This window comes from Ovis aries, chromosome 1, assembly GCF_016772045.2.
Source record: "Ovis aries strain OAR_USU_Benz2616 breed Rambouillet chromosome 1, ARS-UI_Ramb_v3.0, whole genome shotgun sequence".
In the NCBI taxonomy this organism is placed as follows: domain Eukaryota; kingdom Metazoa; phylum Chordata; class Mammalia; order Artiodactyla; family Bovidae; genus Ovis; species Ovis aries.
Genome location: NC_056054.1, coordinates 95044988 through 95071696, shown reverse-complemented (window position 1 = coordinate 95071696; position 26709 = coordinate 95044988). Strand labels below are relative to the sequence as shown.

The window sequence follows — 26709 nt, the reverse complement described above, 5'->3', positions numbered from 1 at the left end:
TGAGGAGGCAACAGAGACGGTGCAGCTGGGAGTCAGGGCTTCTGAGGAAGGCTCATTAGATAAACACGCCAAAGCAGTGATCTGGAAGGACCCCACATAATGGACTCCAGAGAATTCTCACCCTCAGACTGGAAGGTTTAAGAAGGAGCAGCAAGAGGCGGGTTGAAGAGAAGGGGATGAAGGATTTTACACAAAGACAAGACAACCACTCATGCTATCACCTCATCACTTCCGTACTTCTTTTCGAATGTGAAGAGACCATGAGAGCACTGGTAGCTGGTCCAGCTGAGGCTGATTTGGTTCTCACTGCATGAAACAGGTCTGGGGCCAAAGTCAAACTCCAGAGAACCGAGCCTTTAGCACTGAATCAAACAAATGCCACTGAAGGTGGATTTCACCATCTAATGTAGCCGTTAACAGAGATGCTGTGATCGATAACAAAGCTTCGTTGAAGTCCAAATACTGAAGAAGCTACAGCCCCCAAACGTAACCACACATCCCTTCCCCTAGAGAAAGCATCATCTTTCAGACAAGTATCCAAGGCTGATCACGTTGATAAACACTCACCACCATGCTACATACTTCCTGAAACCTAAAATAAGTTCACCATCCAGGAGACACAAAGAAATGAGCAGAGCCGACATGGTCTTTTTAAATAAATCTTTATTTCTCAAACTCAAAGCTTTATTTCACCAAGCTCTAACACATTTTGCGTTGACAAGTGATTTCACCTGCATCCCATAAGAAGGTCAGCGGCCATTACACCAAAGAGGAAACCTCACACAGCCTAGGAAATTAATATTGGAAAGGCTATGCAAGTATAGAATAACAAAAAAACCCAATTTAGTCTAATTTGTATCTTTTCATCCATAGTAATTTGGAAATTAATGGATAAAGACTTAATTTTCCTAAAGCAGCATTTTTTTTTTAATTCACTAAAAAAAAAAAAAAAATCCCAGATGGCTTGAGTTTTGAAACACCCAGAAATCCATGTTATTTAACGACTTCCTCTTTAGTGGATGGTTTTCTCACCTTCGTATGCAAACACACTTGACGGTTTGCACCAACTCCCACTAGCCCAGGCAAAACTCTAAGCATTTTCTTTTGCTTCCACTTAAAACTATTTTTTAAGTGATAGTAAACAAGATTTAGAACTTGACCTCACACAAAAAGCATTTTCTTTCCTGATCCTCACCTTGGAAGCCTCCACAAATAATCCTGAAAGGTTGCCTGATATTTTAAAATATATCCCCTGCTATACACCCCTCCCTCGGTGCTCTGAATGGAACTGGCCGAATCAGAGTATGTTCCAAAGTCAGCTGTGACATTCTGGTCTCTGCCAGATGAAAAATTCAAATCCAACCTTGGCAACTGGAAGCTCTTTCACCTCACAGAGTCCACCCCAAGGGTTCTTCCCCAGTCAGATACCCAGGAAGCAACTTCCCTGGGGAGCATCATGGTCTCTGCTCACAACTACATAACTCTTTGTTCTCTGCAAGGGGAAGTTCGAGCTTAGAATCCAGATGCATCCTAAAACAAGGCACCAGGACCAGAAAGTTAACTAAAAAGGAGGTGTTCCTAAAGTTAGGAAGTCGCTTTTGAGTGGCACTATTTCCCAAAGTTCACAAAGCAGTACTAGTTGTAACCTACTGTGAAGGTAATGGGCTAGCGCTGGCAGAGAGGGTGAAGGACAAGAAGGTCTGGCAACTTGATTACTAACGCATCACCACAAAACACAGGCTCACACACAGCTCTCCTGTGACTCTAATCCCCAGGGGGTAAAAAAAGTCAAACTAGGGGAAAAAAAAAACAAAAACAAACCTTGAATGCCAAACCACATCTGTTACCACATATTAGGAACCTAGCATCTTTCCTACCCACCTCTCCATCCACCAGGTGCCCCCAGCTGTGAACCATGCCACCTCCCACATGCAGTCAGCAGGAACCCTGATCTGAAGGTGTCAGTGATGTAGTTTGGTTTCAGAGCTGAAATTATGGAGTGAGGAATAGCGTCTCACTGCCAAGGGAAGATTTAAAGGTGAGATGAAGCTCAAGGCCAGGAATCTGATGTGTCCTCTTCTGCCAACACAAGGGGGGAAAAGTACTGCTTTAATCCTGCGGCTGCTCAATCTAACTCCAAGAAGCAGGCTGGGCTAACAAGCCGCATGCCTGCAGAAAGCATCAGAAAACTGCTTGGAGCCCTGAAGCAAAAGTGAGGCTGCCTGCATTTATATTAGAACTTGCACTTGAACTGTGGTGCCCTTGGCCTCTGCCAAGTTTCATATTACTCAATACACAAAGAAGAGGAACCACTGGACTCAGTACAGGTTCTGAGTACCTGGCGCTTGTATGAGCAGCATGAAAGGCAGGTTCCAGCTAGAATTTCCAGACACCTGAAATTCAAGGTTACCTGGTTTATTCTGAGGCAGGCCAGAGGCTCCTAGAGCAGGTAGAGACGCCGCTAGCCCAGGAGATGTTTAAAAGTGCAGCTTCAGTGAGTGCACTTTTTGCCCTAGTGGTTCTAGAACACAGATCTACCCTCCAACTTCTAAACGGCTGGGCTGACTAAGAACTTCAGGTGAAGGGCCGTCGTGCAGTGGTGGTAAAGAACTCAGGGGCTTGAGATTTCTAGCAACTTCTGTGCCTTCCTTCATCCTTAAAGGACTAGTACCAGACAGAAAAAAAAAAAAAAAAGGAAGTAGAAAGAACTCCAAGGACAAACTGGAAATTTAATTACTTGATGCAGTTCTGACCCCATCTTCATCTGGACCCTGGTTACCCTGATCCATGAGCCTTCCAGGAGAAGCAATACTGACTTCTGTGAGCAAGTGGTTATGTTGGCGGCTCCATCATATTGCAAAGCTTTGGTTAAACAGATCTGTTATCTTTGTGTAAACATGTTGCCATCTGACCACAATGGCAGCCTTTTAAGGTTGTGGATGATCACATAGTTTTTAAAGCTGGGGTTCACTCTTCATTGCCCTTTTTAACACTGAAGCACCCCAGGGCCCCCTGCATGCAGAACCAGTCTTGACTCAAAGCCAGCAGATTCAACTGTTATCAGCTCACAGGTTACAGGAGCTAGTTACACTAAGAAGTGGCTTCTATTTGCCTTGTCCACAACAGGGATACCAACTAAGCCCTGGGTTTCAGTCACACTTGATCTGCTTTCCAGAGGACCAAGACATTACATTCCAGAACAACAACAAGAACAACAACAAAAAAAACCCTGAAAATATAATCTTTAGAAAAAGGTAAACCACTCCTTTTCTACTAAACATTATGGTAACTTCACTGCTTCAAGAAAGGAGAAAACAATCACTCAGGGCTTGGGATTTTTATGGCCACAGGAAAACATCAAAATCAGGAGTATGGATTTGATTAAATCACTTAAGAAACCAAGCTGGCTGGCAATATGGCGTTTCTCTGCCCTTGATACCCTAAAGTGATGCTTTCTAAGAGATCCCACAAAATGTTTCAAAACACAAAGTCCCTTATCTAAACCTACTGGGAAAGCAACAGTAGCCTAGAACTCTCCCATTTACTAAGCTTGCTTCGGACTAGAGAATAACACTGTTTTCCTTCTAAAGTGCGAGTATAAACAAGTACAGTCAATCTACCAGCATAAGGAGGATTCTTTTTCATTCTCTCAATTCTTCCCAAATACACAAGAAATAGTCCTCTTGAGGTGCCTTGGGGGCTCGCATGCACACGAGGCCCCACCAATGGAAGGAGTGTCCACCTCCCATGCAGCACAGGGACAGCAGGTGCGAATCTAAAGCAATTCTAAACCAAGTTCTGAGCACCTGGTGCTTGTGTGAGCAGCACAGTCCACATGTGCGCAGACCATTCCACAGGTCACTCGGATCTACTGACATGCCTGCAATTCACCTGCTGTCCCAAAAAGCCTGGAGAAGGAAACCACTATTTTTTGAAAAGAAAACAAAAACAAAAATCAGCCAAAGTACTCCAGAAAAAAACAGCCAGTCGTACTTGGAATGTGACCAGAATGGGTTTCCAATTAAAACATGGGAAGCCCCTCGTGTCAGTTACTGCAGTGACTCTAGGCACCGTCCTTCGTCTTGGGAAGAGCAAAACAAAAGCGAAGAGCTGATAAGCGGGGGGAAGTGTCATTCAACAAGAATTCCTTACTTAAGAAAAGAAAGATTGAACATTCACGTTTCCTATTTACAATCATCCCCCCACCACCACAATTCCACTTAACATTAGGTTGCACATTTTATTTTGTTTTTCAAGTTACATTTCAAGAAAAGGTCTTTCTTTTTTTCTCTCTCTCAGCAATACCTCACAATTCCTCGAGATAGCACAGCATCTAAACCATAAACCATATCCAACCAGATCATAAATTCTCTAGCTATCGGCTTTGGTTTATTGAGGAGACAAATCCTCAGCTCCGCTGACAGAATAAACATAAGCAATTCAGCCCCTTGAACAAAACATTAAGCCACAAGAGCACCCTCGTGTTTATCATTTTTTCTGCCTGACTAAAACAGATACAAGAAAATAAGACCATCCCCACAACTTTCACGTTAAGTGCTGAGAATTCCAAGCGAGGGCTGACATTGCCTCCCCGAGGCTCCTCCCGCACTGCCCACGTGCTTCCCAATCTCAACAACTGCCCGGAGCTCAGACGTTCAGGACGTGGCGTGTTAGTGTCTATTTGGGAGAGATGTGGAGAGGTCATACTTCCTATAGCATTTTCCAAAGTGGCACTGGAATAGCAGGTCCCTTGGCTCATGATACACTGGAGACCCATTCCAATGGGCACACAAAGAAAAAAAAAAAAAAAAAAAAGCCGAATCAGAGCTGAGTTCTGCTTTAAAAGCCAAACACCTACATCTAGAAGGAGGCTCCCCTACCTGAGAGCCTTGCCCTACCCGGGGTGGGGGTGGGGGGTTCCCCCTGTGGAAACCCTCAGGTCTCAAGGTTAGTTACAGGGCAGCCAGGTGGGGTAGGGCTGGCTGTAGGTGAGCGGGGGGTGGGCCGCATAGTAGTTGCTGAAGTTGCCGTCGCTGACGTAGGGAGCAGGCTGGTAGTAGCAGGTGACGGTGCTGGCGTTGGGGATGATGTTCTGCTCAGCCAGCACGCGCAGGGCCAGCAGGGAGATGAGGTTCAAGGTCTGCCTGCGCTCATGGCCCATGAGGCACACGGTGCTCTCGTTGACCACCCTGCGCAGGGTCATGAGGTAGTCGTACTTGCTCCTCTCCTCCTCGGCGAAGTGGTTCTGCAGGTAGGTCTCCAGCTTCCTCTGCTGCTCGAGGATGTCCGGGAAGTCGATGAAGAACCGGGAGCACATGTAGCGCTCCAGGGTCTTGATCTCATCCTGGTCGGTGGGCCGGAAGTCCCGCACCAGGAGGTTGCTGTACTTGAGCAGCCCCCCGCCCCGGATCTCCTCGGGGTTCTTGGTGGCGATGAGTCTGTTCTGCAGGTGGTCCAGGGCTTCCTCGAAGTCCCCATACACGCTCTCCCCGATGACCGTGGGGTGCAGGTGCTCGGACAAGGGATGGCCGGAGCAGTCGTAGAAGAAAAGCAGGGAGTCCAGAATGATCTGGAACGAGTCCACGCTGAACTCGAACTGGCGCCGGATGGAGTCAACGAACTTGAGCTCCACGTTGCGCCCGTTCTTGTTGGAGAGGGAGATGAGGCTCCAGCGGTCAGCGTCTGTGCACACCTTCACCAGCTTCTGGACGTAGGCCTCCTTCAGGGTCGTGGGGCTGATCTTGAGCTTGTTCACACCCTCCGGCAGGAAGTTCAGGAGAGAGCATAGCACCACATCCCTGACCAGCTGAAACTCGGCCTCCGTGGGAAGAGCCACGTGAAAGATGAGGTCCAGGTCTTTGCAACCCAACCCATTGTCTTTGACCAGGACATGGCCAGCCGCAGAGCCATTCAGCCGGACATCCTGCACTTTGATGCCTGCCTCCTCCAGCTGGCCACGGACAGTCTGCACAATGTCCTTGAGTGTGATCTCCAAGGTGGGGAAGTTGCCTCGGCCATGGATGGGCACCACCTCAGTCAGGACCTCGTGCAGACGGCTCACCTGGTCCCAGGTGAGCACGCTGAAGGACACGCAGTCCCTGGTACTGCTGCTCTCCTCTGCCATCTTGGGGGATGTTGTTGCCAAGGAAACTGAAAGGGAGGGGGAGAAACAAAGAGTTAGGGTTCACTTCTCTGTGGCAAAGCAGCTCCGTGGACTCAGAAATTAGGCTGGTTTCTCTCTGAACATCTTCCTTACTGCCAAGTGGTAAAGTGTACCTACTGCCGGGTGCTGGGGTGAGGATTAAATGAGTTAAACACGTCTAGATCGGTGCCCTCATGGAGTGAGGTCAAAATACACATCAGCTTACCCTGTACCAATCCGACAACTTGAGCATTTTGTTTTCCACGCGGTGTGTTTGTTTTGCCCGTTCTGTCTTCATTAAGGTAGGGTGGGGGTAGAATTTGTGTGTGAGGGCAAGCAGACAAACTTACTAAACCAAGTAACCAAAACACAGCATTATTCAACAGAGGGTCTATAGGTTTTTCTAATTTCGCCTCTCCTGTTTTTGGCTCCCTATCTACATCCTGAGCTGGCTGACACCCAGGCCACAATGCCAACACAGAACCCAAGACCCACAAAAGAAGATTTCTTCCTTCCATGAATAGATGGACTCTCAACTTCAGGCTTAGTCCTGCTAGAACCAAGTATGCTGGTACCCTCTTCACTTTCAGGACCCATCAGCCCTGTAACAAACACTCCTGTCATCCAGGGTTGGGTCAAGGAATTTATGAATGACAAAATTCCTGAGTAACAAAGGGTTAGGTCAGCTAAGTACTGGAACTGCTGACCCAGCAAGGAGGCCCCACCCGGGATGTGGAAAACCTCCTCAGGGAAGTGTGATTTTTCAACTCTATTTTGAAAAAGAATCCCTTCAACCTACCCAAGGAAAACAAAGTTAGCACTCAATATTAGGAGAAAAAGTTTTCCCAGGTGCCTCAGTGGTAAAGAATCCATCCACCTGCCAATGCAGGAGCCACAGGAGACGCAGGTTCAATCCCTGGGTGGGGAAGATCCCCTGGAGAAAGAAATGGCAACACACTCCAGGATTCTTGCCTAGGCAATCGCATGGACAGAAGAGCCTGGCAGGCTTCAGTCCACGGGGCTGCAGAGTTGGACACGACGGAGCACGTATGGACTAGGAGAAAAGCATGCTTCTCTAACATCGCCTGCTAGCCACAGAGTTACCCCGGCAACGTTCAACTAAGTTATACTGTTCAGAAAACAGAACAACAGATCCCTGGAAATTCTGATGTGGAAGGACAAAACCAGATACATTAGAAAGTCCAGGTACCGTGGCTCCACATGGGTCACGTATTAGCTAGATGGATGGAAGAGACTGAGGTGCTGTCCTCAGACTTCGCAGCAAATAGAGAGGTTTGCCACCTGCTTTACTCTTCTGACTTGCTAGACACACAAAAGGCATCCAAGGACCTGCAGCTTCACTGACGAAGCTGCTGCCTTTGCAAGCACACCCAGCATGCGTAGTCCTGGGCTTCCAACTTGGGTTTTCGGTCCTGTGCTGGTGGTGGCTTGGGCCCTTGCCTTATCTACAGAGCTCAGATTGATGGGATGGCTGTCGGTCTGTGTTGGGGGCACTAATGTACACACCAAGACAAACAGCTTTCCAGGAGCTGGCCAGCAAGGAGAATGAGAACGTGACATCTCAGTATGAGAAAGAAAATGCAATATGAAGGCAGAAGAAAGAAGTGTCAGTTGACTGGGGCAAACAGGAAGGCCACAGAAAAGCTCCTTTATGGGGCAGGGATACAAGCCAGCAGAAAGGCCACAAGAGCGCTCCGCTGCGGTAGAAGGCAGCAGGCAGCTGAGAACCTGGTGAGTTGTCCAATCTGGCCATCATGCGCCTCTCTCCTCAAGTCAGATCACAGGCTCCCTTTAGCAGGGAGGTCAGGGAACTGAATTTGCTGGCTGGCAATGGGAAGGTGGATGATCATGTGATCAAAGCAGACTCCGGGAAGACCGGTGGGGGATGGGTGCCCTGCTGCTTGTTGCTGACGCATACTTGCCAAGGGGAAGGTGAAACTTTCCCTGCAAACCTGTTTGGACAGCGTTAGAAAGCCCTAGGCTATCTAGATTATCCTCTCAATACCAACCGAAATTTGTGACGAAATACTTGACGTTTACTGTGGCTGGCCTTTGGCGTCAAGTCAAATTCGGGACAGTAGAGATCTCTCTGCAATGTGCTTATATACACTTGGCTCTTTGTGGCCCCTTTAATGATGACGGGCAGAGCATGAAGTACACTTGTGCCAACTGTGCAGGACACCGCACAATTAAGTCCGAATGATTACAGAAAAGCAGGGCTCCAACTCTGCTTTGACACCCTGCTAAATTATGATTTGGTAACATAGATTTCTGCCAGGTACGCTGACATACCTATAAAAATACAACTTGCTTTACGCTGTGTATTAGATCTTAGTGTGTTTCCAAGGTTGGTGTTTAAGAAGACACAGCAACACAGGAGCTGCGATTCAATCAGTACTTGGAAAAGGAGGAACAATTAATTTTAAGAAAATCTCCAGGAAGAAACTCAAAAATGCTGTAAGGAATCACTTTTGTCCTCACTTTTAAGGACTTGTTTAAAAAAAAAAAAAAAAGTCATCTAGAGTTAAAGTCAGGACTGTTCCCACCTCTAGAACAGTGACTCTTAACATTAGAAATAGGACATCTTAGACCTGGGAGAATATGAGGAAAGCTATCACTTGTTCTTGGTGGGGGGAGGGGCGGTGGTAAGGTGGGTGATACATATGCATGAAAATTTTCATATGTTTTTAAATCTCTGAACTTGCCATAGATTCAAAGTTAGAATCTATTTTAGACTGAAAATTTGTAAGGTTCTAATGGGAGGAGGGGCAGGAACAGTCAAAAAAGTTATAAAAAAATGGAAAGAGGTCTACTAGCCTGGTAGGAGATATTATGAAGCCACAAAAATTGAAACAGCATAGTACTGACACAAAAAGATGGACAAATTTAAAAGTCAGAAGGGAAATCTAGTACATAGGGGATTTACCGTAAAATAAAGAAGGCATTCAAAATAGAAAAGGGAAAATTGAGACATCTGGATAGTTATTTAGATTTTAAAAATAAGATGGCTCTTAGCTTGTGTCAATCTAAGATCCAGAAGATGAATCAAAGATTTCATCTTCTAGTATAAAAAGATGAAGCTCCAAGAGTACTAGAAAAAACATGAAATTTTTGTTAATTTACACAGAATAGGTATTCCTTTCTAAATCACACAGCAGTCACAAAAATTGATGCATTTGCCTATATAAAAATTAAAATATCTATTTGGTAAAAACACTATAAAGAAGTGAGAAGACAAAAGTAGGAAAATACTCATAATATTAAACAAAGTACTCACTTCCTTAATGAATAAGGAGCTCTCATGCATCAGAAATACTAGAACCCCAAGATAAAAGAAAGGGCAGAGGATATAACAGTGGCTCAGACATCTGTAACATATTCAACCTTACCTTAAGGGATGGGCAAATTTAGACTTCATGTATCAGTTTTATCTATCAGACTAGCAAAGACCAATAAGCAGACACGTTTGGTACACTGCCCATGGGTTCCTTCTGAGGAACAATGTGGGACTCTCAGTTTTAAGTGGACCTGTTCTTCGGCATAGCAGTTCTACTTCTGGGAAGTCTACCCTGGATTTTATTCTATGAGCATACTTGCAAGTATGCACAAGGATATTCATTGAAGTATTATTTATAAAGCTACAAATGCTCATCAGTAAAGAAGGTCAAATGACTTGATGCATCTGTACAACAGGATACAATGCATGCAGTTGTCCCTAAGAATGGTGGCAGCTCTATCTGTATGAATATGAAATGCTTATCAAGATTAAAAAAAAAAAAAAAGGCAAGTCTGAAACTGTGTGTGTAAAGGCACAAGTCAATGCTTATACAATCAAAAATCCCTGAAAGGATACATCAGCTCAGCTTACATCAAATACCACTTCCAGGCTAGGGTACAAAGAAAACGTGTTTTATTTCTTTTGAATTTGGAACTTACAAATATATTAATTGAAAAAAGTTAAAATCTTATCAGCCATGTTCCAAAATCTCTCCCCTATGAAACTTCTAATCTGCTACCTTATTTGCTCTCTTTAATTCCTTTCTTTGAAGCCCATCCCACCACCCCCATGCCCATTTATCAACATCAAATGCACTTAGAAGATTCCCCCACTTTCAGCCTAAAAACTGATCTCTAGAGGGGCAGGATGAGGAGGGACAGTTCTGATCTGGAAGGGCTTTTATGCACTTTTCTACTTACGCGTTGTCTAAAAGAAGACATCCATTGCGGGTCTTTTACAAAAAAAAAAAAAAACTTTCAATGGGTTAGCCATCTCATTTAGTGTCATTCTATTTAGCATACAAAAATGTTTTCTGTAGTTTCAGAAGAATTACTGTTTCCCATTTCAGGTGTACTATAGCTATGTCTATATACATAGCTGTATGTCTATAGCTATATGTGAGAGTTGGACCGTAAAGAAGGCTGAATGCTAAAGAATTGATGCTTTCAAACTGTGGTGCTGGAGAAGACTCGAGAATCTTTTGGACTGCAAGGAGATCAAGCCAGTCAATTTCTTAAAGAAAATCAACCTTAAATGCTGAAGCTAAAGCTCCAACACTTTGGCCACCTGGTGCAAAGAGCCGACTCATTGGAAAAGACCCTGACACTGGGAAAGATTGAGAGCAAGAGAAGAAGAGGGCGACAGAGGGATGAGATCATTAGATAGCACCACCGACTCGGTAGACATGAATTTGAGCAAACTCCAGGAGAGAGTGAAGGACAGGGAAGCCTGGCATGCTGCAGTCTACAGGGTCGCAAAGAGCTGGACACAACTGACCGAGTGAACACCACCAACAGCTGTCCTCATGGTGCCGCTGATTACTGGCTGCAGTTGCAAGAACCTTAATAAATGCAATAAACACTTTTTCAGGAACCCAAGATGCCTATGGTTGGCATCTTCCATGTCAACAACTTCTGACACATATAGGAATAATGGAGTCAATTCTCAGGAAAAAACCAGTCTTTATAAAAGCACAGTGTGGGACATATGCTAAATCCATGGTACAGTTTCATTGTTTTTTTGCTAACCTTGGTCTATACACATTTGTCCATTTAGTTACTCTTTAGATTCAGTCGTGAAGCCTGAGGTTTCTCTGTTTGTTGAAGATAGACACACCATTTTTAAAAGAGCTTTAATTTATTTAATTATTTGGCCACGCTACCTGTTATGCAGGATCTTGGTTCCCCCACCAGGGATTGAATCCATGCCCCTTGCAGTGAAGCAGAGTCTTCACTGCTGAAACGGTAGGAAAGTCCCCATGGTACAGTTTTTAATTCTTTCGATTTACCATGACTTAGATCTGGAGGAGCTCTTGAAGCTATTGAAAGTTTAAATTTAGGTTGTGTTTGTATTTGTGGTTTAGCTTATGAGAAGTGTCCCAAATAAGTTAACGATGCCTATTAGAAATAAACCCTTTGTTTTCCCTCATCCAGCCAAACAATTTCAAATACCAAAGTACATTTACAAGTTAGACAAATATGGGATTATTAGAATAAATCTAAGTCATAGGCCCCAGTGCTTAGATTACACACCAGAACTTGAGATCAACACTGATATAATCCCCATATAAGAGAATTACTTGAAACAGTCTCAACTCATGAAAGGCCCTGGTTAAAGGCAAATTCTAATTAGCAGAATTAACAAAATAGTAAACAGAACACAAAATAATTTGAAGCCTGGTAAATTCAAACTAAAGTACTTCTTACTGTTTTTTTTTTTTTACCGTCTTTACTGTCTTTTTACTGCCCGAGGAGCAGGTTCATTGAATTTGCTCAATAGAAACTGGGAAAGGTGGGAACCATGATTTCTCATTGATTTGAAATTTTAGGCACCTTTTCAGGCACAAATGAGGATGAACAGTTGCCAGCTCAGTTTAAGCTACTTAATCTTCTAAAGTTTGGCTCATGATGAACAACCATTTTAGGTACCCTTAAGTTCCCTTTTCTTTTAGCATCTGGCTGCAACAGCAGGATAAAATACACACATGAATGGAAAACAGCTCTGCAGAGATAGCAGCACAAGGTAAGAGGAAAAGATGAACTAAAGCCCAAAGATGAGACCAAACTCCCTGAGGACAAGAGGATGTCTAACTTATCTTTGTTTCCCACTGTCTGGCACACTCAAGGCAGTTGGATCTGAAAACCAGTCTGAGCCTTCATTGGAAAGAAGATTAAAAAACCTATTTCCAGTCCTGGTGGTTCAGAGGGTAAAGCATTTGCCTGCAATGCGGGAAACCCGGACTCGATCCCTGGGTTGGGAAGATCCCCTGGAGAAGGAAATGGCAACCCACTCAGGTATTCTTGCCTGGAGAATCCCATGGACGGAGGAGCCTGGTGGGCTGCAGTCCACGGGGTCACCAAGAGTCGGACACGACTGAGCGACTTCACTTTCACTCCTGCTCCCTAGTTTATCTAGACCCCAGAAACAGGAGTGACAGAGACTATGAAAGCATGAAGGGACTTCAGGTGAGCAAAAGGACAGGCAGGTGGACAGATCGGAGACAAATGCTAAGAGCACTCATAATACTTTCAAGCCTTAGGGTCGAGGGCTAGTGTCAAATCAGCATTGATTCCTCTGTGTAGAAGTACCCAGAGTCCTGGCACGTGTGGAGAGGCACATCCGTGAAGTTAAAGAATGGTGTATATTTAAATCTAGGTCCCGACATTTGTCATGAAGTCCCAGAAGGTTCTGTGGAAAAACTGCAGTGTGAAACAGGGTGCTCTCGGCTGTGGCAGCCTCTCCATCCAGCCCACAAGGCAACTAAGCGGAGCCTCTGCCCCAGACCCTGCTGTGGGCTCAGGACACACAGAAACTCGAACACAGGTCAGCATTCCTTTGACGACAACATGCCCTCGTACTGTTCCCTGGGTGTTACCTCAACGGTCTGGATCTTCCTAGTGACCCTTTCCAGCTCAGGGTCAGAGACCCGGCTGTGGACACTGGACTAAGCCTGGTGTCAGGGTCCAAGGGAGGTGTGTGCAGATGGAACAAAGACCCTCACCACCCCTGATTCCCAGCCCTGGGGGGACCCATGTGCCCATGGCTGCCACGTTCCACATCAACTCTTCTCCTCCGTGGACAACCGAGGGCACTTTAAGCAAAAAGGAACTCAGTCAGTCAGTCAGTCCAGTCGCTCAGTCGTGTCCAACTCTTTGCCACCCCATGAACTGCAGCACACCAGGCCTCCCTGTCCATCACCAAATCCCGGAGTTCACTCAGACTCACGTCCATCGAGTCAGTGATGCCATCCAGCCATCTCATCCTCTGCCGTCCCCTTCTCCTCCTGCCCCCAATCCCTCCCAGCATCAGAGTCTTTTCCAATGAGTCAACTCTTCACATGAGGTGGCCAAAGTATTGGAGTTTCAGCGTTAGCATCATTCCTTCCAAGGAAATCCCAGGGCTGATCTCCTCTAGAATGGACTGGTTGGATCTCCTTGCAGTCGAAGGGACTCTCAAGAATCTTCTCCAACACCACAGTTCAAAAGCATCAATTCTTCAGCACTCAGCTTTCTTCACAGTCCAACTCTCACATCCATACATGACCACTGGAAAAACCATAGCCTTGACTAGACAGACCTTTGTTGGCAAAGTAATGTCTCTGCTTTTGAGTATGGTATCTAGGTTGGTCATAACTTTCCTTCCAAGGAGTAAGCGTGTTTTAATTTCATGGCTGCAGTCACCATCTGCAGTGATTTTGGAGCCCCCAAAAATAAAGTCTGACACTGTTTCCCCATCTATTTGCCATGAAGTAATGGGACCAGATGCCATGATCTTCGTTTTTTTGAATGTTGAGCTTTAAGCCAACTTTTTCACTCTCCTCTTTCACTTTCATCAAGAGGCTTTTTAGTTCCTCTTCACTTTCTGCCAAAGGGTGGTGTTATCTGCATATCTGAGGTTATTGATATTTCTCTCGGCAATCTTGATTCCAGCTTGTGCTTCTTCCAGCCCAGCGTTTCTCATGATGTCAAAAGGAACTACCTCCTTGCTTATAAAATCCTAGTGAATTTAAACAGGAGTCAAAGTAGATCCCACCTCTTCCCTCATCTAGCTGAGTGAATGGAAACCATAGCTCTGGGCCTATTTCTTTTTTCCTATAAAATGAAGGTGTAGAGATGTGAGGACAAGCAGACAGAAGAGCACTTAGTACAAGCCACTCCACGTCCAAACCCATTAATCCTTACAAGCACTCTACCTAACAGTGAAAGTCGTTCAGTCGTGTCTGACTCTTTGCATGGACCCCATGGACTGTAGCCCACCAGGCTCCTCTGTCCATGGAATTCTCCAGACAAAAATACAGGAGTGGGCTGTCATTTCCTCTTCCAGGGGATCTTCCTGACACAGGGATCCAACCCCAGTCTCCTGCGTTGCAGGCAGGCAGATTCTTTACCATCTGAGCCACCAGGGAAGCCCACACAAAGAATAAGGATCAGGAAAGATTAAGTGAACTGACCCCAGGTCCTCAACTCTGGAGCTAATGTTCTGACTCTCAGAACTGGTGGCAAATTCCACCCAGGTCTAGTTCTGCCAGTAGTGAGTGGCAGGTGAGGAGAGGGCAGTAAGCTCATACTACATACCCACATGTACACTGGGATGACCAGTTCTTGCTGCTACCAAAGTGATCTTTTCTGAAACAGAAATTTTATTGGTCTTATCCAAGTAAGCAAGAAAGCTGCCTTCTGCTAACTATGTAACCGTGACACTTTGTCTTCCCATCACCACCATATACACTAAAGACAGCAAAGCTTCAGTCAACCAGCCTTCACTGCCAGGTTGAGTGCAGACTCCAGCTGAGCAAAAGATGTGAGTCAGGATTCGGTGGCTTAGAGGTTGCCCCTCAGAGAGGCACCAGTGAACCGAAGCCCTTGCCAGGGTGCAGGAACCCAGCTCTCAGTGGGGGTGCCTGTACATCAGCTGTTTCAAAACAGAAACATTTAAGTAATTCTCAACCACATCCTTTCCTCACTGGGTTAATTTTACCATGTGCTCAGATGCTCTGGCCAGTACTAAGAGGTGTAGAGCCTTCCAGGGGCTCTTCCTATAGAGACGGCCACAGATAGGTGCCCTGCTGCTGCTGCTGCTGCTGCTAAGTCGCTTCAGTCGTGTCCGACTCTGTGCGACCCCATAGAAGGCAGCCCACCGGGCTCCCCCATCCCTGGGATTCTCTAGGCAAGAATACTGGCCTATGAGCCACTAGACCAAATATCTGACAATGTCCCAAACAGATGGCATCGTCTACTCAACAGACATGAGTTCAAACAAACTCTGCGAGATAGTGAAGGATAGGGAAGCCTGGCAAGCTGCAGCCCACAGGGTCACAAACAGTCAGACACAACTGAGCGACTGAACAACAACAAACAGGCAGCGAAATAGTACTGGAAGTTCATCTGGATCAACCTGTTTGATTCCTCAAACAATCCTGCAAGGGAGATACTATTTCCTTACTTTTAAAGGTGCGGAAGCTAGGGAACAGAGAGACTACACAGTGTTAACTGTCCAAGGACACACCACTCAGAAGAGACAGAAATGGGACTTAGGAGGCTTCCTGGGAGGCAGGTAGCTTTGGTGTACATCCTGGGGTCGGAGCACGGCTTTGAAGGTAAGCTGGTTGCTCAGGAAGTTGTAGGAAGAAGATGGCAATAAGAAGAAAAGAGAGAAGAAAGGTATAAAGCTTTGTTATAAGATGGTGGGAAAGAAGTTGGCCAGAAGTGCTAAGGCCCCCTAGGTGGAGTAACACCAGACAGCAACTGGCAAAGCAAGGCCTTTAGAACCAAAGTATCTAACAGTTGTCAGCACAGAACTCTCGCCCTCAAAAGCATCACGGATGTGCGGGTGTATCCAGCCTGGTGGGAGCCATAAGAATTGAACGTAACTAAGTACAGACATGCTAAATAGTCATGAGAATACGTGTTGTAAAGGAACAAAGGCTGACAGGTGAAGGCCTGGGATCCTCCCTTCTGAGGAAGCTCCAGGATGCTGGCCAGGTCAGGAGTGGTGGTGATTTCAGAGAAAGCAAGTCAGGAAGGGAGAAGGAAGCCAAGAATGGAAGGAGCTGGGGCAGTCAGCTTGCTGAGCATTAAGAAAAAACAGTGTAATAGCGCAGGAGGGAGCTTTTAGGAATGAGCTGATCCAGGTCTGGATCTGCAGCTAAGGTGCATGCCCCGCGCACAGAATAAAGGAACAGCCTTTGGGAGTCACTCTAGTGGCTGGAAGATCAGGACCGTGAATCTGCTGACGAAGCAACAGAACAGGATACTCCCTGCAGACAAGAGGGCGATTTGATGGGATCTGAGAACAGATAACCCCACTGGAGCTTCAGAGAGGAAGTAGACAAATTGGCAAGAAGTGACCAGGACCCCAAGGGCTGATGCAGGGAGGAGAGCTGGAACACACCTGAAAACAGAAACAGCCTGGAATAGACTGACAAACGCCTGCACGGTGAACCTAGGGCTGCACACCTGCCTCTTTTCCCACCAGCATGTGGTCTGACCCCTGACAACCTTTTATCCTCAAAAGAGAGTCAGGCGCTTGGAATGACCATGGACTTGATATATGCTGCAGCAGATAAGTGGGCAGAAGGCAGAAAAACCAGGGTCAACAGGGATTCAGTCTTCTGCAGTGAAATCCTCCTTCACTCCTTGAATTCCTAGGGTGGTGAAGGCCGAACTTATCTAGGACCGGGGGCAGACTGAGGAAGCCTTCTGTCTGCCAGCTCCTTGGCAGGGGTCTGGGTGAGCCCAGCACCTGCAAGGCAGCCGCATTCTGGAAGCTCTCCCACCACCCCAAAACACACTACAAAGTCACAGATAACCAAGACGCACACCTGTGGTTTATGTACGTGGAATACGAGTTTACATTAGTTGACAGCCCAGAGCAACAGAACCAGATACAATAATGCCCTGTTTATTGAAAGAATAAGAAAATACATTCTTTGTTGATTTCTTCCAAGAAATTATGTTTACAGCTGAAGTTATGATGTTGAAGCTGAAGCTCCAATACTTTGGCCACCTGATGTGAAGAGCCGACTCACTGGAAAAGACCCTGATGCTGGGAAAGAATGAAGGCAGGAGGAAAAGGGGAAAACAGAGGACGAGATGGCTGGATGGCATCACTGACTCGATGGACATGAGTTTGAGCAAACTGCGGAAGATGGTAAAGGACAGGGAAGCCTGGCATGCTGCAGTCCACGGGGTCGCAAAGAGTTGGACACAACTGAACAACAACAATAATGTTTACAGTTGCTTACTCAACCACCCGCAGACACACTCCCCCTCAGTCAGAAGAAAAAATCGCCCCTTGCCTCAAAGCCATGCCCAATTCTCAGGGCAGTGAGACAACAACTCAGCGGGTGGTCTTTTCTCATTCAACTCCGGCACACTCAGCCAGAAGCCTCAATCTCTTTTCTCAGAGTTATCAGCCTCCTCCTGGCCATTTAGCTCTGATGTCTACTAGAGTCAAAAAATTTGGTTCAGTTCCCACAGTGACTGCAATGCTGCCTGAGCCAAAGGCAAAGAGTGTCCCAGGTGGAAGCGGAAGCAGGCACAGAAGCAAGTGTCCCCTCGCTCTGCCCAGGTTTTTCCAGAGAGAGGCACCTACAAGCCGCCCCTCCCGACTGATGCCAACATATAGTTCTCCCAGCTATCAGTGCCTGGGCCCCACCCACAGACACCCACCCTAAGATGACTCCAAACAGAAAGCTCGCTCCTGTCTTTCAAAATAGGACGCTTAAGCAAGTGTGGCTGGAGAGATAACGCTGGAAGAAGTCATGCTGTGGCAGCAAAACAGCATGAGACAGAATCAAAACACTGGCCCAGATGTTATAACAGGAACACCACAGAAGTTCAAGTGCTTAAAGGGATACCCTGAATCGCGGCAGATGCAAATATTAACAAGATCAGAACAAAGATATCTTTGGAAGGGAGAGAGGCATAGAAGCCTCGATGTTTCCAAGGTGTCACCATGATTGAGAGCTACATACACAACTGGAACTGGAAATAATCCTTGCTGCTACTGGGTACCTCCCTCCCTCCTACCAAATGCCTCTTTCTAAAGCAGAGACGTTGCTGGTCTGAACTCATTTAAAGAGATCCCCAGAGCTGGTCCCACAGTTTCAGACATTGACTAGGATGAGAAAATAGGACGATTCCCAGGAGACCTTACAGTAAAGATGAACAAGTTTACACACAATCCATAGGGTTTAAGGGCTGAGAGCTTCCAGGTTTTATCAAGGGTTATGTCCACAAGCTACTTTACCATCTAACTTTCTGGTTCAGAGCTTTGAACAGTTGTCAGTTGTCTAAAAGGACAACTCAATCAGCTAAAAGCCCCATCTCATCACAAGCAGCGTACTTGGGCCTTATCAGCAAAGGGACAATCAACTCTCAGTTGTTCAAATGCACCACAGCATTTTTCTGACTCTGAACATATACAACCCCCTTCACTGATACCTAGCAGGAGCTGCCTTCATTTCCATGAGGATGCTCATTACATATACAGTTCCATGCCAGATTTAGTTTTGCACAGATCCTTCCCTGCAGAGTTAACTCGCATAGCAGGGATCTGACCTCCAGGTACTGAGCATGGCGGCAGCCAGAGTGAGGATCACCAGGCTCAGTGGTCCCTCTGATGTCCCTCTGATACTGCTAAGAACAGAAATCTATTGGGTAGGAGGATGGCGAGGCGGGGAGGGAGTGAAGGTATAGGATTAAAGTGAAGGAATGAGACCACAGAGTGATGTCTGTTTCTTGTCTTTGGTGTCCCCCATTGTGTGAGCCCGAACATGCATGTGGCTCACTGGGATGCTTGTCATCAAATCAGCATTTACCAAGTAGCATCAAACAGCATCATGTGTTGCTGTTATCAGGCATCCTGTAGACACCTTTTACATAACAGCTATTTCTTCTCCCATTTTCAAGTTTTAATTGTTGACTAATTAAATTTTGGATTCCTGCCCCCCAGCCCACTCCAGTGTTCTTGCCTGGAGAATCCCAGGGACGGGGGAGCCTGGTGGGCTGCCGTCTATGGGGCTGCACAGAGTCGGACACGACTGAAGCAACTTAGGAGCAGCAGCAGCAGCTCCCCAGCCAGTCTCAGAAGATTTTACCTGCAGTTCTTTGAAATTCTATGTTATGATTATTCTCTAGGAAACTATAGAGAAACAAGAGAATGAGCACAGGACTAGGATTCAAACATCCTGTATTTCAGTGTCAGGTCTGACACACACAGTGAGTGATCACCAGTAAACAGGCCACAATGACTGAGCTTCCCTTCGTTCTTCCGGATAGCAGAGTGCCTGCAGCATTCCAAGCACTGCTCTAGGAGCTTACAATCCATGAGGAAGCAAGAGACCAAGATATCTGCCTTCACAGAGCTTAGATTCTAGCTCATACTCCTTCTCTACAACCTCCTGTTATTAACTCCTGACTCCTACACACAGAGAATCAGGATTTGAGAATGAAACAGTTTTTGCAGATGGCCTGGATATGTGCCACCCGATAATGCACCACAAGCTGTCGGGCACCTGAGATGGGGCGAGTCCAAACTGAGATGTGCTGTCTACATAAAATATACACTGGATTTCAAGCACTGCGTACAAGGGGGAAAAGTAAAGTAACCCATTCATATTTTTATATTGATTACACAATGAAAAGATAATATTTGACATGATGGGTTAAATACGCTTTTTTTTCACCTGTTTACTGTGACCACTAGGAATGTAATCATGATTCATCTCTCTATTGTCCTTCTTACAATGAAGAAACTAGAGAGGTCAAATCTAAAGAGATACTGGTGCTTCCAGGGCCAGAACCCAGGTGTCCTCACAACTAAGGCCGCTTCAGAAGTGGGGGAGGGGGTGAGGGGAGTGGAGGAGGATGAAGGTAACAAAGAGGCTGGGCAAGGGAGACAGCAGAAGTGCCCACGCCTCATCCAACACCCACAGGCTAGCACCTGGTCACACAGCAGGTGCCCAGTCAGCACCCATTTCATCTCTGTGTCTGGATCAGCACCCTTCCCAGGGCTGGCCAAGCCCACGCAGAGTCAGTTGGCTGCAGTGGTCCTGACACCCTTAACCATCACGAGCATGGGTCAGGGACAAACAGGGTATGTCCAGGGGAATGGGCAGCATTCCAGGCAAGGATCACCCCTGCTCCCATTCTAGTAAGGACTACGCAGGGTGAGAAATACTTACAATGCCAATATGAGATGGTGGGAGCAGTTAGTTCAAGGTTCATGGATAATTTTCTTCTCAAAATGCATTTACAGGGAGTGAATATAGAGACAGATGTGGAATTTTCTGTGCTCATCCAATGTTAAGATCAGGTTTGAAAAAAAAACAAACAAACAGAAAATAAGGTACAAGGTAGAACTGTAAAGAAGTACTGATGAGGAGGGGATGGGATATGGGCATCCCCAGGTGGGGTAAGAACATACGTTTCTGAGAAGGGTCCAGAACTAGGTCAAAACAGAATATGGGGAAGGAGGAGGAGCATTAGCTTGTTCAAATATTTGTGTGTTCCATGAGGTAAGGGAGGGCAGTTAGGAAGGGGGGTCAGGAACGAATGGAAGGTGGGAAAGGTCCAGGTTCCAGAAGGAGCCAGTCTTCTAGAGGGAGGGGTGGTTCGTATGAGCTTGTGAAGGTGCTGGAGGTGCTGGGTGGAGAGCTGGCCGGAGGCAGGGAGAGGCTCTGGCCTGCCGCTCTCATGAAGCAGCTGTCTGCAGACCGAAACCAGGTCAGCAATGGCAGCGGGAAACAAAAAGTTCAAAAAGAGAAAGACTCAGCAGATCAAGCAGCTGAGTGAACATGGAGAGAGAAAGGCTGAGTGAGCATTGTGAGGCTGTGCTGGGTGGATGGGCAGAGGGGAAGAGCTTGAAGGGAGTGGGTTCTGGAGCTCGGCCTGAGGACTTCCAGCTGTCAGCCAATTAGTCGTCACTGCCCATGGGCTCCAAACCTACACCCTGGAGGCCTCTGTTTTTAAAGAGGCCCCGAAGCCACCCAGTTTTGGGCCTGCAGCTTTCGATCCAAAAATGTGTTCCAGCACCGTGGCCCACCAGGACACCATCCCCTGAAAGGTGCCTCCCTCTCTGGGAGGAATAGCAGTGGATCTAGTTAACAGGAGCACAGGCCCGGCATCCGGCATTCAGCAATGAGCACAGACTCCTGACTTCCTGGGGCTCACATGCGAGTGGCTGCAGCAAATCAGCAAAATCCGAGTGCCCCGAGGACATTCTGAGGCTGACCCAGCTCCATTTGCATCCAGAGCATTTCCAAGGGCCTTTTCACATACCATTCCCTTGGCCTCCTTGGCACCTGGCACAAACGCCTGCCTCGGAAGCACTTAACCACTTACGAACTCAGTCACTGTTATCCAAGAATTAAACACTTTATACAGTTGGGTGACCAAGACTCCCAAAGGCTCCGAGACTAAAAAACATCCTACAGGGAGAGTTGCTTAACGTCAGCAATTATTTCTTCACATTTGTTTTCCCCTATTGTTCCAAGAGGTTCTGCAAACAGTTCTAGAACAGGCTACAGGGCCCAGCTGCACAAAACCTATGAATTCTAAACAGTTCATAAGGCTTCCTTACAATTGGGCTATACAAAGATGCCACCCTCATTTAGAATTCCTCTAAACAATTTAAACTCCAAAACTGACTTCCTCATTAATCATGTAGTGAAAGGATAAAAAAGTTGGAGACCAGAAGCTCTGGAAGCATCACAGATCAGCACTACTGCTGTACCCAAATGGCTTTAAACACAGAAACGTTTCTTGAAACACAGAGGTGTTGGCTTCATTACAATACTGCTTATGCCAATTTATTTTAACATGTTACAGTCAAAACACCAAGATGGCAGAAAGCATTTTTCTGTTTCCTTGTTTACCTCAGTGACAACACACAAAAGCAATGGACCTTATCTAACCGGAGTAATGTTTTATCCCAAGAAGCACCTCAGATTCTGCGTTGCTTCCCTTTAAGCCCCGCCCCCATCCCATAACAACAAGATGCAGCCCAGAGTCTGCGAAACCCAAACACAACATCACAGGTTTCACTTAACTCATGAAACTAGTCCTGGGGATCTACAAGATGTTTTCTTGGTAACACTGAAAGGGTTTACCACATCCGTTCACTGTTCTTGGCTTGTCATTCTTTAGGGACTGACACCATACGCATAACATATCAAAGAGGAAATGCAGACAAGGGTGCTACATAATTGAGCAGCTGAAAAAATCATGTCATTTTCTAATTTTGTATCGAATGTGCCAAGTTTCTGGCACTGGGAGAACAAGGACAGTACAGTCCACAGGAAGTTATCTTTACTGCCGGGCAGTTCCTCAGACTCTCCTAAGTGTGAGGACTTCTCTGTTCTGATGGGCAGTGCTTAATGTGTACAAGCTGGCCTGGCCTTTAACAAGGCGACACAGGTTCAGTGGGGCACTGCTGGGGGTGGGGGTGGGGGTGGGGCACTGCCGGGGGTGGGGGTGGGGCCGGCGAGCCGCTGCAACTCAAGATGTGATTCGGGTGGCTACTTGCACTCTCAGGAGAGCTGAGGATGCTAAGTAGGCAGAGCTGGGTGCTCGACTAAATCATCGTCATTCTGACAAACAGGCCAAGTGCCAGCTAATCCTTTCCTTCAATTGCCCCAGCTTAATCTCTGGATACAAGGTAGGTATGGTGGAAGAAACTCAAAGAGTGCTGCTGCTTATTCCCTGCACATACAGTAACTTAGGAAATTTGGGACTGTTGTTTGGGTAACAATTTAGAGGCAGAAAAAAAAGTTGTTGTTGTTGTTGCTTGCTTTGATGTTAAAGTTATCCACAGCTACCTGAACAATTATATATAATATACCCAAATCTGCTTTTCAAAAACTTCTTATTGAGAATAAGTGGACTCTAAAGGTGTGGGTATACCTTAAGACACAAGCTTTAAGTTATCTCAAGTAAAAGCTTGACTTCAGAGATACTAAATTTTCTATCTTCACAAACAAGAATGTCAAAGGGCAGAACTCCTGCTGGCTCACCTCCAAGCTTCCCTGAAAGGGAGAGAGTCAGCGTTTTCCAGTGCCCACCCCACCCCCTTGGATAGCAGGGTCTCAGGGTCTCCAGTTCGGGACTCAGTCCCTCCATAACACCACTACGGATTTAAGAAGGCGCAATTCCTGGTAAGCACTCCTACCACCCTGACGGCTCTGGCTCACTTGCCAGCTGGCTTCCCTGCCAAGTTACTCACGTTGAAAGGTTAGTGTAGCCAACAATGGCCACTCACATCCCACCCCCACCATCACCACCCGCTGCAGGCAGCTGGGCCAGGCCAGGAGGCTACTTCAGGAGGATTTAATAATCTTCACTTTACTTCCTGGGGAGCTTCAGGTTCCCAACCCACCTACCAAATCTCCTGAATACCAACTGTCACAATACAAATGATTACACAGGCTTTATAAAGGCTTCCTATAATAAGTGCCCTGCAACACTCCACGGTGTGTATAACTCCATTACAAACAAATGGACATTTAAATGACAGCAGGTCCCTACTTAAGGCAAAGATTTAGTCAACCCTTCAGAAGCCACCCTTCGGACCAAAAAGAAAAAAAAAAAGAAGGAGTAGGCGGGCAAGGCAACTGAGTGGATCCTCCGCGCGGGGTCCAGCCCTAACAGTCGGTTCCAGTGAGCCCGGGTCATCTCGCATTCTCCAGAGAAACTCGCCAGGCATTTCCCCGGAAATCCTCCCTTTCCTTCAAGGTAGCTCCGTTCTGTTTTCTCCGGCAAGCGTTCTGCCTCTAGGTGTGCAGGTTACCAACCTGTACCTCTTCAGGTTCGTCCCCCTCGTCCGACTCCCTCCCACCGCCTCGATCTGGACTGCGACACCTCCCGGGCACCGTGCCTCTAAGCCGCCCGCGGCTCCGCTAGCCGAGTCCACTCACGGCAGTGGCTTTCAGTAGACAGGCTAAGCAAGTTTCACTCCTACAAGGGGAGGAACCAGATCACCGACGCAGTATTCCCGAGGAGTTTCCGAGAGAGGAGCAGCGCACCAGTCACTCGCTTGGATCGCTTTGCGGCTCTCGGTGTCCCCAGTCTAGTGAAAACCCAGGAAAAGTTAGGGATCTCCGCCCTCTCCTTCAAAACCTGGCTCGGGCTCCCAGGCCAGATACAGTCACCGACCGCTGCGTCCCTAACTGAGCCTTCCGAAACCGCCGCATTTGAATTCGCTCTTGGCCGGCTGGCCGAGGTATGCATGCCCGCCGGAGCGCCAGGGCGAGCCCGAATGACCGCAAGGGAGGCAGGGGTGGCGCGGGCGCCGTCGGACCCGGGGAAGGAGCCGAAGGCCCCCATTACACACTCTTCGGCCGTCAGGCCCGCGCCCGGCCACTGCGCAGTCAGCGGGACGCGCGCAGCAGGAACTCACTGAAGTTTGCCAGCCCCAGCCGAAGTCTCTGGAAAGTTGTAGCTCCCTCTCGGAGCGTCTCGCCTGGCCCACGGGGTTGGTCCGTCTAGGGGGCGGGGGTGACGTCGCGGGAGCGGGAGGGAAAGGGAGCGTAGGGGCCCGGCACCTGTCCGCATCTCCCCCTTCGGCCCCCGCGCCCCCACCAGGCTCGGCGAAGACTAGGGCTCTGCTGGGCCGGGGCAGACCCCCGCGAAGGCAGAGCGCGCGGCTCTCCCGGACTGCGCATCCTCGCACCTTTAGAGGAGGGGGCCGTGCACTCACCTGGGCGGCGGCGGAGACCACAGAGGCAGGTCCTTGGCGTGGGCAGCCCCCCAGCAGGAGCGGCGCGGTCACTACAGCCCCCGGGCAGCGGCACTGAGTGAGCCGTCTTGCCGCCGCCCCCTCCGTTCTTATACGGCCTAACCACGCCCCCGCCCTCCGCCACCGCCCCCACCCCCGCCCCTTAGCCTGCCCTCCCCGGGGAGCAAGGGGCGGGGCGGGGCGGAGCCGGCGCCCACAGGATCCTTCCGCCTGGGCGCTGACGGCGAGGGCAGGGCAAAAGGTGCCCTCTGATTGGCTCCTCGAGTGAATGGTTGCTGAGAGACGAGTAAATCTTCGGCGGCGGGAAGGGGCCGGGGTGCCCAAGGAGGTAGCAGTGCGCAGGCGCAATAGACAGGGGCTGCGTCGACAACCCCATAACTTTGGTGTTAATGGGACTCTTTTCTTTCTACTTTTCGCTACCGTCTTTTCCTCCATTCCTATCATAACTTCTCACCCGTTTTTTCCATCTATATTCCGCTCCCTCGCAGGCCTGTTTTCCTTTTGCTTCTCTGTGGATTTTCGCTTTAGGTCTCTCTCCAGGAATGGGGAGTGAAACCCCTAAACCTACCTCCGACGTGTGTTTTGAAGTCGGAAAAAACTTCTGATTGCTGAGCAGGGCGAGCCTTCCTGATTCCCCACGCAAATTGCCTGGAGGTCGTTGGGGAAAGGACCGGCCCAGTTGGTTCTCTGGCGCAGTTATCACCTGTGTGCAGTTAGAGGGACTCAGGCCCTGGAGGAATCCATCGCCAAGGCTGGCAACTGCGACAGCGTCAGTCCAACTCGGAATGTCACAGGGCTCAACCGTGTATGTTATACAACATGCAGGCGGGGCTTGGACGCCATCCAGGCGCTCCATAGCAAGTGGTTTCGAGTCCAGATTCTAAATTCAGATTAACTGACTCTCCATTCACCACCTAACTATCTGTAAGGCCCTGGGCAAGTAACTTAACCAACCCTCCATAAATCTCCGTTTCTTCACCTGTACGGTGGAACTAAAAATGAAACAGCTTTGTAGGGTTATATAAGTATTAAATAAGAAAATGGAAAGCTAGCAGTGCAGTGCCTGATATAAAGTGTTTGGTAAATGTTATTTATATCAAGTAGTAGCTGTTGTTATTTATCAATAAACATTTTTGGAGCTTGTACTAATCTGCTAGGTTGTGGGGAAAAGATTACTTCTACACGCAGTATTTCTCTACCTTGCCCCTTCCGTCCCTGCCTGATACAAGTGTGGTTCTCACTGTCTACCAGGATAGAGTTCTCAAATATATGCCTTCCCTGGGGAGCGGAAGGTCCCCTGGAACACTAAGGAAATAGGATATCAGTATGAATGCTTGTAGGGGAAGCCACAGTGACTATTATTGTACATGAAATCAGGATGGATGATCTAATTCTTTTTTCTTTTACTTTTTGTTTTTGAGGGTATAAATTTGGTTAAGTGCTTATGTGTACTGACAATGAATTTCTACGTATGTATACCTCCTAATAACTGCCACCTAGATCAAGATATAGAACATCTCCAGCTTCCTCGTGCCCCTTCCCATTCAGTGGCCCACAAAGGTAACCACTCTCTGATCTCTGTCACCAATATTTGAACTTGATTTGGGTGAATTACATAATATGTGCACTTTTGTGTCTAGCTTCTTTCACTCAACAGTGTCTGTGAAACTCATCTATGTTGTTGCATGTAACAATGGTTCATTCTTTCCCATTCCTGTGTATTATTTTATTATGTAAATATTCAATAGTTTATGTACATATTCCACTGGTGGATGTTTGAGTTCCATCAAAGTTTTTAACCTATCATGAATGA

At 47.3% G+C, this 26709-nt stretch overlaps 1 protein-coding gene across 2 annotated transcripts; it reads right to left on the bottom strand.

Moving 5' to 3' along the window:
* Window positions 1-645: 645 nt before the first annotated feature.
* TENT5C (terminal nucleotidyltransferase 5C) lies at window positions 646-25683 on the bottom strand. Of its 2 annotated transcripts, none has more exons than XM_042253118.2 (2): window positions 25465-25683; window positions 646-6150 (listed from the first exon to the last, which is right to left on the bottom strand). In XM_042253118.2, the coding sequence occupies exon 2, from the start codon at window positions 6122-6124 to the stop codon at window positions 4949-4951; it is 1176 nt and encodes a 391-aa protein (XP_042109052.1). In that variant the 5' UTR covers window positions 6125-6150; window positions 25465-25683; the 3' UTR covers window positions 646-4948. The 2 variants fall into 2 exon arrangements, with proteins under 2 accessions (XP_042109052.1, XP_027829402.1); XM_027973601.2 differs by lacking the exon at window positions 25465-25683 and adding an exon at window positions 24858-24961.
* Window positions 25684-26709: the final 1026 nt, after the last annotated feature.